The following is a 12,361-nucleotide window of genomic DNA, read 5'->3' on the forward strand; positions in this document are numbered from 1 at the left end:
TAATTACCTAACTCTGTGTTGTTTTAGCGGCTTCTTGTTGTGCTTGAGGTGCAAGTTCATTCATGCTTGAGCGGGTACTTAGCATTAATAATGGTTGTATCAACAATCTGGTTGAATGTGTATTTGCTTACTATTCTGGATCATTTTCCGTCCAGTCTCCCTGGACGGTAGTTGACGCCGTGACAGTAGTTTACCAAGGAAATGTTATAACGTGTTTGTGTGTTCAACAACGTTATCTAAACGTGGTGATAAAGTATGAAACCATAAGTTTAAGTTAAGGTTTTAAAGATGTATTTTGAAAGTTTATGACAATAAATGTATTTTCTAACATTTGTTTAGTGGGTCTCTGAAAGGCAGTTTTCTTCAGTTCTGGCGGCATTTTGAACAGTCAAATGATGCCATATTATATTAATTCCTAGTCATTATTTGAACCATAGTACTTTTCCTTCCCGGGTTCGGCGAGATGTCACTGTTTAGAAATTGGCCTGAATGGCAATTGAATATTTGGGTAATTTAGAAAACGTAACTCTGATTATGTTAAAAGTCATTACTACTTTTGTGCAAACATTTCTTACCTATGTTCACCTCTTAGGTGTACCTCAAATCAAAATACTGTCCATGACCAAATGTACAGAGGTTTGACTGATTGACATTTTCAATAATTCAAAATATGTTTCGCAGCAAAACAATGTTGTTTTTATTATGGAAAGATATGTGAAGTATAATTATCAATATGAAATTTATATCCATCTGTTATGTTTCACGTGCGTGTATTCACTCTCGTTTGTACATTGTCATGTGTATTAACATAAACACCTGTGACTTTCACCTACTGAAACAGATGATGATGATGATGATGATGATGGTTGTGATGATGATGATGAAAATTAAACGTATCATCAAGCATTTATTTTGTTGTTTATACATTCATCAAGATAACTTTGCACTTTCTGTATCGTCTCATCTATCTACTCACCCGTGAAGATCAGGGTTGGGTTGTCTACTGCAACCCATGCTTGTCGCAAGAGGTGACTCAGCAATATTCCAGCTATATGGCGACGGTCTGTAAATAATCGAGTTTGGACTATACAATCCAGTGATCAACAGCATGAGCATCGATCTAAGCAATTGGGATACGATGACATGTGTCAACCAAGTCAGCGAGCCTGACCACCCGATCCCGTTAGTCGCCTCTTACGACAAGCATGGGATACTGAAGACCAATCCTAACCCGGATCTTACGTCATCAAGACATCATTCATCAAGGGCCGTTCATAATGTTTACAAGCTACCTGTAAACATTATGACACCATTACCTTATAACTAGTGTGTGAGTTGTCTAATAGGTTTATGACTTTTGCCGAAACTGCACAGGGTAATGCCTTCGATCGTTTTTAATGCCGTCACAAAGGTTCCTAAAGATGAGGCAACAAATCTTCCAAATGAATGGTTGCAATTGGCCTTTATCCTTTTCTCAGTAACCTATACTTGTCGTAAGAGGCGACTCACGGGATCGGGTGGTCAGGCTCGCTGAATTTGATTGACACATTCCATCGTATCCCAATGGCTTAGATTGATGCTCATGCTGTTGATCACTGGATTGCCTGGTCCAGACTCGATTATTTACAGACTTCCGCCATATAGCTGGAATATTGCCGAGTGCGGCGTAAAACTAAGCTCAAGCACCCGCTCACTCAGTCAAACGCCTGGTGTGAGTGTCCTTCAATACTGTAGCACAATAGATACGCTGAAATGTGACATTATAGGCTGTTGTACCACTGGCGTAGACAGGAAGACCTGCACCCCCTTAGGTCACAGTCTCCTCCAATTTAACATTGCTAGCCCTGTCAGCGCTTACATCGATTTGAGTCAGTGTTGGCGCTGCACCTGGCTCAAATCAAGAATACAGATGTCTAATGGCACGGATGCGACTTATGATGGCAATGAGCCACTCATCATGTCCACGGTGATGCATTCCCTCTTTCGAGAAGTTCGTGTGTCTGTGGGACACAATCCTACGTTAAAGACTATTTGAATGAGCCGTTCTCGGAAAATATCCAGTTCTGAGAATATTCCACATGAACTGTGAAGTCATCGATGACGTCACAGTTATGCAATGTCTAACGTAAACACAACAGCGGTAGCCATTTGCCATGAGACCGTCACTTTCAAAAGAATAGTCTTATGCCCACTCTTCACAGTTAAATCTCGGGATCTCCTTAGTGATAGTCACGATCGTGACACTGGATTACGAAGGACTGCAAGCAATTCCCCAAAACAAATGGATCAAGAGTATGGTAGACAGGAAAAGCCCATTGAATGAAAACAACGTGTGTGAGCACCGTTACTGGGCATTGTGCTGCATACTTTACAGCCACTTGAACCATGTAGTGGTAGATACAATGAAATCATAACGTTGCTAAGATCATTAGGTGAATATATTGCGATGGATCACTCCTGTGGAGCAGTTTGATCCCTACGATACCCTCGTCAATGAAGAACGTGTAAGACGCTGGTTTCAACCGGCACGCCTGACAGACAACAACAACCATGATCTACAACCTTATCGTTCTGATGTTAGGATGTTCTGATGTTACAGTTCATACTGTTTGTAAACAAAAGATCAGGGACGCCCCTAATGCTGCATCTTTTGTCAAAGTGTTCTTGTTAGCGGGGAAAATAAACGTTTGAAAAAAATGTCAACCTGTCGTTGTTATTGTTGTTGTTGGCTTGGCCGCAACATTCTTTTGAGAGATGCGTGGACCTGAAAAGGACCGTTTTGTGGTGTTAAACTCTGTCAAAAAGAAACGCAACCCTGTATTTTAGAGATTTTGATCTGAAGTTTTAGGACGACACGGCATTTTATTATTTAAGACAGAAGTCTGAAATTTGGCAGAATAATAACCCAGATGGGCATGTTTAAAATTGTCATTTCAAAGTCATCTCACAGACACCAGTTTGTCACCAGGGGGCGTCTGTCTCAGTATCTCGTATGAGCACCACGCGCTGCAATCACTGCACGGCATCTCCTTGGACAAGAACGGATAAGACGCCGGATTCTTTCCTGGGAATGGCTCTCCCTCCTCCTGCAGTGCAACGGCGAGCTGTTGCAGCGTCTGTGGCGGCGGCTGACGTTGACGTACGCGTCGATCAGAGTATCCACAGGTGTTCAATAGGGTTGAGGTCTGGTGATTTAGAGGGTCATGGCAAGACATTGACGTTGGAATTCTGCAGAAAGTTCATTGTTGCACGTGCAGTATGAGGCCGGGCGTTGTCCCGTTGAAAAATCTGTGTCTGTTGGTCAATAATCGGGAGAAGGTGAAGCTCTAACACGTGGTTGATGTAACGTTGGGCTGTCAGGTTCCTGGAACGATCACCAAGTCAGATTTCTGGTTGTATGAGATGGTTCCCCAAACCATGACGCTTTCTCCGCCAAATCTGTCCACCTGTCGGACGCAGATGGGCGCTAAACGTTTATGACGTCTCCTATACAGACGCTGTCTTCCGTCGTGACGTTGCAAAGAAAACGTGATTCATCAGAAAACCAGATTCGCCTCCAGTTTTGTAAAGTCCGTATCCTTACGTTGTTGCACCACCTGAGTCGTCGGCGTCGATGTAGGGGGCGTAGTACAGGTCCAACAACTGGTCTACAGGCACGTAAACCCGCTTCTTTCAGACGGTTCCTAATCGTTTGAGCTGACACTCTCCTCAAACCTGGTATTTGTGTGGCAGTCACGGTTGGTAGGGCATGCCGATTACGCAGGTGATGGACCCGGATGTACCGATCTTGAAGGGGGGTCGTGATTCTTGGCCTTCCACTTCTCGGGCGATCGTTGGTCAAATTGAAGTTGTTGTAGCGGCTCCAAAGTCGGGATATCGTTGTTTTGTGAACATTTAGGTGCCGTGCAACAGTTCCAAAACTTTCTCCGGCTTGAACACGACCAATGGCGATATTTCGGTCGGCAGCACTCAATCGTGGCATTTTAACACAGCTTTTCGGCGACAAATGAATGAATATAATACGGAAGCACATGGGCTTTTATACACCTACATTAACTGCCATTTTTTTCATGATTTGCATGTGTTTTTGTGCAGAAGTCACCATGAGGGTCATTTCATGCGTTGTGACGGAATAAGCAATAAAATACACTTATGCGTACAAATGCAGTTGTTTGGATGGTAATCTTCATTAATTACGTGTATCATTTCAATACATTCGAATAAAATTTAGTTTGGAAGCAATAACTTCATTCAAACGAATTTTTTCATATCTGAGGACAGGGGTTGCGTTTCTTTTTTGACAGAGTAAGCTGACCAAATGCATTTGGAGAAATGTATATGTTTATATCGCCATTTATTGTGTTGTGTGAAAAGATACTGGACAGAAAGCTTTGTTGAGTCTTGAAGTAGTTTCAGCAAAGTGATATTTTACACTGCAGTGAAACTAGAAATTGTCACAGTAGTGAAAATATCACTTTTCACAAACTAAAAAATCTCAGTCTTCACACTTACGTATATTAAACATATTTGTGTAATGTCAAGCGATGTAAAATATATACAAAGCATGTGCGCTCAACATGAAATCACTTGAGGCTTTATACATGTATATCATTTCTGCTTCATTGGTTAAAATCAGGCTCATCTTACGAATATCCAGTCCTTTGTTCTTCATTCTTACGGTTATGATTCAATGCATAAACATTACCGTCAGTTTATAACGTTTGAAACCGTTAATAAACATGTCCACATGAACATCACGTCTTGAATATGTGCGTTGAGTGAGTGAGTTTATGTGCTTCACAGATTTTACCCATGTGGGGAATCGAACCCGGGTCTTCGGCGTGAGGAGCGATCACTTTAACCACTAGGCTACCCCACCGCTCTGTACATGGAAGTTGAACACGATTGTATTATTCCACGTGCATCATAAGTATGTGTTTAGGAATCACGATGAAACAGTTTGACACGAGGCTTTCATGAACAGGTGAACCCCACCATAACGTACTAAAGTTACTAAAGACACGACTAACTATATCCCAACTGATAATAATGCTTATGATCATAATTATTTACAGACCGCGGTCTCATAACAGGAAGATCCGTGAAGGGCCGGGTTAGAATGAATCACCATTATCAACATTATCAGCAGTTCGTATGAAGATCCGGGTCAGAATTGGTCTCATGCTTGTCGTAAGAGGCGACTAACGGGATCGGGTGGTCAGGCTCGCTGTCTTGGTTGACACAGGTCATCGTATCCCCATTACCTAGAACGATGTCCATGCTGTTAATCACTGGATTGTCTGGTCCAGATTCGATCATTTACAGACCGCTGCCATATAGCTGTAATATTTCTGAGAGCGGCGTAAAACTAAACTCACTCACTCACCTATAGTTACATAAAAAGGGAGCAAGCCAATTGGTAAACTATAATATTTTTAACGTTTCACAACAAAGCCAGTGCGGAAGCACAGAAAAAGTACTATCATATTCTCGCAACCCCGAGTGACACTATAGTGTAACCATGAGCCATGACGGTAAGCCGTGAATGAAACGATCCTTCAAAACATCGCATCGATACAAGGAAGCAGAGAACAAAAAAAACGACGCAAATACGTGCCTGCATGTAGATGCATACCTCATACACAACTATTATGTCATATCGGATGTTATCCCCTATATAGAGACAACACCCAAAAGTCCCTCTATAATAATAGCAATGACAGCATGGTGAGTATAAACATATACACCCGTGCACATTGTCAGTGTTGTCTGTGAAAGGCGAAAGGTACAGATGACTATCGACATCCCTATTGCCGACCAGGACGACTACAGAATAATACATGAAGGTGGGTTGACTTTTCGTTATTAAATGGCGTATTCTTCAATGGACGTTATATTATAAGTAAACAGAACTTCGTTCTTGTATAACTTTCACAGCACCAACCAAGGAACAGGGATCCCAAGCGAGGCTCAACTTACAGACAGATGAATACACATTAACAAGGAACACGCTCATTACTCACTGTAGTCCCGGCTGCTTTCTGTATGTTGTAGTTATTGTCATAACAATAGCAGTCATTTGAGTTCGTGATAACCGTAGTTTATATATGAGAAACTCCACTTTTGTGACTTATTTTCAAGGACTATTTGATCCATTTTCATATGGATCGTCATACGTTAATTGGTAGTGTGATATTCCTTTCAGAATGGATAGAACATATCAACCCTCAGTCATATGTGCCCCCGTAGGGGCCAATACTGATGATGACAAAGGATGTAACGAGAGCTCCAATTACAAAGGTAATATGTTCGCAAATGTCTATTATAAAACTGATTCATACCACAGCGCCCGTCAATGATCAACACAGTTTGTTTCTTCATAAAACGGGACACTTACCTTTCTTTATTAGCAAGTATACCAAATGTATTCAAAGAAAGAGTTTTAGTTTTTAGTGCGAGCCACACTCAGCAATATTCCAGCTATGTGGCGTCGGTCTGTAAATAATCGAGTCTGGACCAGACAGTCCAGTGATCAACAGCATGAGCATCCATCTACGTAATTGGGATACGATGGCATGTGTCAACGAGCCTGACCACCCGGTCCCGTTAGTCGCCTCTTACGACAAGCATGAGACCAATTCTGACCCGGATCTTCATACAAACTGCTGATAATGGTTACGCTGATAACCCAGAAATCTAACCACGGAGGAAGATAAAATATTAGTATTAAGCCATGGATGTCGCAGCTATACAGTATAGTGTTGACCTGTGAAACTAAGTATGTTACTACCTAATACCAAACTGAATCCATTGTGCAACACGTCCATACAATAATAACACTTTGTAATGGTGACTTCATGTGCACAGTCATGTCTCAGAGGTAATCTATTATCGATGACCTAGTCCCGATCACTATAGCCTTGGCGCATGTCATTGGACTTTGTCGAGACGAGACAACACAATATCATATGACCTACTTCTGTAACCTAAAGCTATATATATATATATAGAGAGAGAGAGACACAGAGAGAGATATATATATATATATATATATATATATATACATACATACATACATACATACATACATACATACATACATACATACATACATACATACATACATACATACATACATACATATAGATATAGATAGATATGGTTATTTTTCATTACACATCAACGTTTTTCAACTTTCTATATGACAATGCTCATGTATTACAAATGATCTTGATACTTTTTCAATTGAGCAGATCAATGCTTTAGCTGTTGATCACTGGACTGTCTGGTCCACACTCGAATATTTACAGACCGCCGCCATATAGCTGGATGATTGCTGAGTGCGGCGTAAAACCAAACGCACTCACTATGTAAGTGTCCTTTCACACATACTGTCTTCCAGCTGACAGCCACACTGGGAAGCAATGCAGTGATCATCTTGAACTCTTGTCGGCTACAGGGGCATGCAACAGCAGCTTGTCTTACTGCAACGCCGCCGGCATCGTACACGGGGGTATCAACACGACTCATGCCGCAACATGCAGTAAGAACGTTCATTTCTTTCCTTCCTCCTACAAGTGTCATCCAGATATCTGCTCCCTGGAGATCTCATAGAGGATCTGAGGAAATTTATGTAATTCTTTCAAACATACAATCCTCAAATGTAAGCCATTGTTCAAGGTATTACCATCATAATCAATGGTTGTATCATTATTTACACAGTCAATAATAATTAAATATTTTGTAAACAATCCAAACTCACTTTTATGTAGCAGTCAAAATGCATCGACCTGGGCACCGTTACACTAAGGTATCCTTCACTAAGACTACCCTAAGTCTATGTTAAAGTATGAGAATCACGATCACCTCAGCACTAAGATCGGGAACAGGGCTTTGTTGGTATGTTTTAGTGCGTGTTGTAAAACCATGCAGTGAGAATATTATGACAAGAATATGGCTAGGAATGACAAGTCTTTATGGATGATCAACTTCTTTATTGTACAATTGCCACGTTTCATGCTTGAAAACGGTATACGTATCTAAACCGAAACTTTCTTCCACAGATTTTTACATCAACTCCTCGGGTGCCAAAGAAACCAGAATATGTGACAATGGTAAGGACCATATTAATCTCGCGATTTGGTTTAATCATGAAATATGTTTTATAGTAAAGTGAGTGAGTGACTAGAGATTAACACCGTTTTGAACTGTATCCCAGTTATATTAAGGTATTACAGGCATCTTGATTTGCAGACCATGTTTAAGATGTTCCAGGGTTACTGGTGTCTCACCAAACGTGCATTCCTCCTATATTAAGATGTCATTGATGTAACTCTTTAACACATTAGCCCAAATTCTACCATGACTTCTGCGAATACTGGATTGTGATTGGGTAATGAAAGTCATTCAGAGATATAATCACGTTATATACGTCTGATTTTCCAACACAGTATGTTTATCTCCTACATCACTCACCCAGAATACTGATTAATAAATATCGTAAAATATAAATTACTCACACACTTAACATTAAACAACGACTTGAGACATGAATATGTTCTGGTTTCAGATACAGAAAAAGGAAACCATTCTGGTCGAAAGGCTTCAGTTGGCACCATTGAAATTAGCTGTAAGTAACTGATTGTCAACATACCAGTTCGGTGCCGGGGTAGATTAAAAAGCGACAATTTGTAATTTAAAATCCACCGTCGAAATGTGTTGATATGCATATATCATATTCTTTAGCAGCCAATGCTTGTCGAGAGAGGCGACTAACGGGATCGGGTGGTGAGGCTCGCTGACTAGGTTGACACATGACATCGTATTGCAATTGCGTAGAACGATGTTCATGTTGTTGATCACCGGATTGTCTAGTCCAGACTTGATTATTTACAAACTGCTGTCACATAGAGATGGAATATTGCTGAGTGCGGCGTTAAACAACAAACAAACAAAACACATATGACATGATAAGCTTCGGAAACAAGTATGACAAAATCCTCTTCCAGTGACAAGTCAGGGTGTGGACATCAAACTGGGCTGCCCAGATGGAAATGACCCAAATATGCCCTCACAGCTGACAGAGGACAATTCGAATTCTGTCCTTAAGATTGGTGGCACGGGAACGCCATGTGATGGATCCGAAACGTCAGTTCCCAAAGGGACGAAATCAAGTAAGTGCTTTACACAGTCTGCATACCATATGTGTTCTACTCCATCCATATATCCATCACTTCTTAAATGCACAGCAGGCTGTTGACTAACAGGGTCTGTCTAGTGACAACAGAAGATGGTACGTATTGATATGCACAAAGCCATGTTACAATCTCTGTAGCAAATGATCACATCAAGAAAGGACATTAATCATGCTTACCTTTCTATCAGCAGGTATTCAGGAAGACCGTTCATCATCTTCATACCGACCTACAATTGGCGTGGTAAGTATTCTTTCATAAATACAACAATATACTTTCTATATATTACATAACGTCACATTTCGTTATAACGTCATACACCATTATAAGCATTAGTACTTTCTTGATCTCGATATTATCGAAAAATACCTCGATGGCCGTCCTCAAATACTGCCTAAAATAGCATCTTCTTATTTTGTCAGGCATTGCCTGATATCGGCCTCTGGGAGTGGCTTAAAGACAGCTTTTCTTCAAACCCTGGCACATCTGAACCTGACACTGATGAAGGCAGTTACAGCTGCGAAGAAGTCGATGACTTTATCCTTGTGTCCCCGTCAGACATCACTCTTCAGGGGAAGGTTAAGATCTCCTCTCACGACATCACCGACGGTAAAGATTTGCACCCGACCAATTCAAAAAGAGCTTTCATACACCAAGAGGATGCGAATGGCTCCAATGGCGGAAACCTGGTGGCAAATCCATCTCAAAACCATGAAAACCAAATACCAATCACATTACTTCAAGAAGACACCAATGTGACTGCTGAGTCTGCAGCTAAAGAACATTCCAACAAAGTAAGACCTGGATCTGACCATCTAGGCAATATTAAAAGCCTACACCCTCACACTGAGCCTAATGACTACTTCCATCTTGAACGTTTGCTTGCTGCAGTGAACACAATACAAGAACCTTGGGGTTCCTTCACTGAAGGAGCATTACTGTCGTTGTTAGCAGTGGCAGAAAAAGGAGACGTTGCCCAAGTGATATATATTGACAGGTTTCTGAGAAACAAAATGATTGAAATCCCAAACGGTTTTCATCCTACGGCAAATCATCAAAGCTTTTTCAACGATGTCAAAGTGCTTCAAAGGATCAGGAACCTCTCCGATCATGTTCGTTGGAGAACAGAGCAAAATATGTCTTACATTGTGAAAATAGCGCAGTGGGACCCAAGCAAAATCAAAGACATTATTACATTTCTGGATGACTTCTTTCTTAATCAACCAAACTGAGAAAGTTTTTTAGCATTTGCTTCAAATATTATTTGAGGAATAAATGTCTTAGTGGTTTCAGACACTTGTATACGTACCACTAATGAACTGAGACACTACAATGAGATCAAACATTTATGTAATTCTTAATATACTCTATATTTTGTTTTGTATAGTTGCTGCTGTATATATATAAACATGGCACGTAGAAAAGAGAATTGTTTGAAATAAACTTAAACTGGCCTTCTTGTTGATATCTAACCTACTTGATTCTTTATAACATTGTTTGATTCTCATAAATGTGCATTTATGAACCCGTAAAGATCCGGATTAGAATTGGTCTTCAGCAACCCCTGCTTGTCGTAAGAGGCGACTAACGGGATCAGGTGGTTAGACTAGCTGATTTGGTTGACAAATGTCGTATCCCAGTTGTGTAGATCGATGCTTATGCTGTTGATCACTGGATTGTTTGATCTAAACTCTATCATTCACTGACCGCCGTCATATAGCTGGAATATTGATGAGTGCTGCGATAAACAACAAACCAACATTTAAGGTGTGTAGGGTATTCTGTATATGACACGAATCATGGAAAACAACACAGAAGATATTGTTACGGCTTTCAGAAATGGTATGATTTCAAAATATCAAGCATTAATTTGTTACATGTACCGCACACCCTGGTTTTAGTTATATAAATACATGTAGGGGGTCTTGGTTTATAGAACTGATATACTGTCTCCAAAAAGATAGTGACAGTTGGGAAACTAAAATGATGAAGACATAAGAATATCAACATATATTTTACTATGCATTAAATATATACTCTTTACAACAACCAAAATATAAATGCATAGACTAAATTTAAAACACTGTGTTCAATTATATCTGCATGATCGATACAAAGATAAAGCCGAGCATGGTAAACGTCACATGTTCTGTAAAATGTAATTGGAGATCTTATGTCACATGTAACATATGTATTTTGAAGGAAATTTCGTGTCAACGTCGCGGTATGCGGCCGAGCATTATCATGCTGGAACTGTGGACCTGGGCCATGAGCCGCCATGAAAGGAACGAGTTCAGGGGTGAGCACCTGGTCGCGGTAAGCAGCAGCTGTGAGGTTTCCACGGATGACCAGAAGTCGGGAACGGTTGTTCCCACAGAAAGCACCCCACACCATGCAACTTCCGCCCCCGAATCTGTCGACTTCCTGTACACAACATTGGGCATACCGTTCACGACGTCGTCTCCAGACTCTATGCCTGCCGTCCGCGAATCTGAGGGTAAACCTGGATTCATCGCTAAAGACGACTCGATTCCAGTCTCTGGGTCCATCGGAGGTGACGTTGGGCCCACAGCAGACGTTGACGTTGATGAAACGGCGTCAATATTGGCCCACGATAGGGACGTCGAGAATGGAGATTGGCAGCCCGCAACCGATTTCGAATGGTCTGTGAGGACAGTCGACCTCTAAACATCTTATATTATATAATATTATATTTCCCAAATATAACATATGTTACATTTGACCACTTTCTAAAATGGCATTGTGTATTTTATGTCAAATGTTACTATTTATTACGTATTTATATTTGGTTCTAGATAACTATAGTTCGTTGATAGTTATAAGGTATTTAGACTTAACATAATGGCGTTAACTTTGGACACACTATCCGTGTCGTGTTACGTTTATAGGACAACATTCTATGTTCATAAACGGTATATTTGCATATTCAAATGACAAATTGTATTTATATTTCTTGCCGCATAACTGATAGCGATAAATCAATAAACGAACCTTATGTGCGCAGCACCATGACTTTAATTAATTTAATTAACATTATTAATATACATGGAATTCTATGTATTTACAAAAATAGTATTTTTCTCTGTATAGTCAGCATACGCTGTAATTGTATTGGCTGAAATGCAGTCGTGTCTTTGTTGTTATTT

General features: G+C 40.5%; 1 protein-coding gene across 2 annotated transcripts; it reads left to right on the forward strand.

The window, feature by feature from the left end:
* The first annotated feature begins 5,747 nt into the window (after positions 1 to 5,747).
* Positions 5,748 to 10,661, forward strand: LOC124272464. Of its 2 annotated transcripts, none has more exons than XM_046707639.1 (8): positions 5,748 to 5,846; positions 6,206 to 6,300; positions 7,403 to 7,543; positions 8,064 to 8,114; positions 8,570 to 8,629; positions 9,009 to 9,173; positions 9,385 to 9,437; positions 9,617 to 10,661. In XM_046707639.1, exons 2-8 carry the CDS (start codon positions 6,207 to 6,209, stop codon positions 10,424 to 10,426), a joined length of 1,374 nt encoding a protein of 457 aa, XP_046563595.1. In that variant the 5' UTR covers positions 5,748 to 5,846; position 6,206; the 3' UTR covers positions 10,427 to 10,661. The 2 variants fall into 2 exon arrangements, with proteins under 2 accessions (XP_046563595.1, XP_046563596.1); XM_046707640.1 differs by having other exon boundaries at positions 9,388 to 9,437.
* Positions 10,662 to 12,361: the final 1,700 nt, after the last annotated feature.

The sequence above is a fragment of the Haliotis rubra genome, unplaced genomic scaffold, assembly GCF_003918875.1.
Source record: "Haliotis rubra isolate DU_JTF1 unplaced genomic scaffold, ASM391887v1 Scf17, whole genome shotgun sequence".
In the NCBI taxonomy this organism is placed as follows: Eukaryota; Metazoa; Mollusca; class Gastropoda; order Lepetellida; family Haliotidae; genus Haliotis; species Haliotis rubra.

Excerpts from the sequence above, each read along its gene's own strand:
- LOC124272464 (XM_046707639.1), top strand. The coding sequence starts at position 6,207 with ATGGATAGAACATATCAACCCTCAGTCATATGTGCCCCCGTAGGGGCC. Across the intron at positions 8,115-8,569 it reads AACCAGAATATGTGACAATG|ATACAGAAAAAGGAAACCAT; the intron begins GTAAGGACCATA and ends TTCTGGTTTCAG. Across the intron at positions 8,630-9,008 it reads TGGCACCATTGAAATTAGCT|TGACAAGTCAGGGTGTGGAC; the intron begins GTAAGTAACTGA and ends ATCCTCTTCCAG.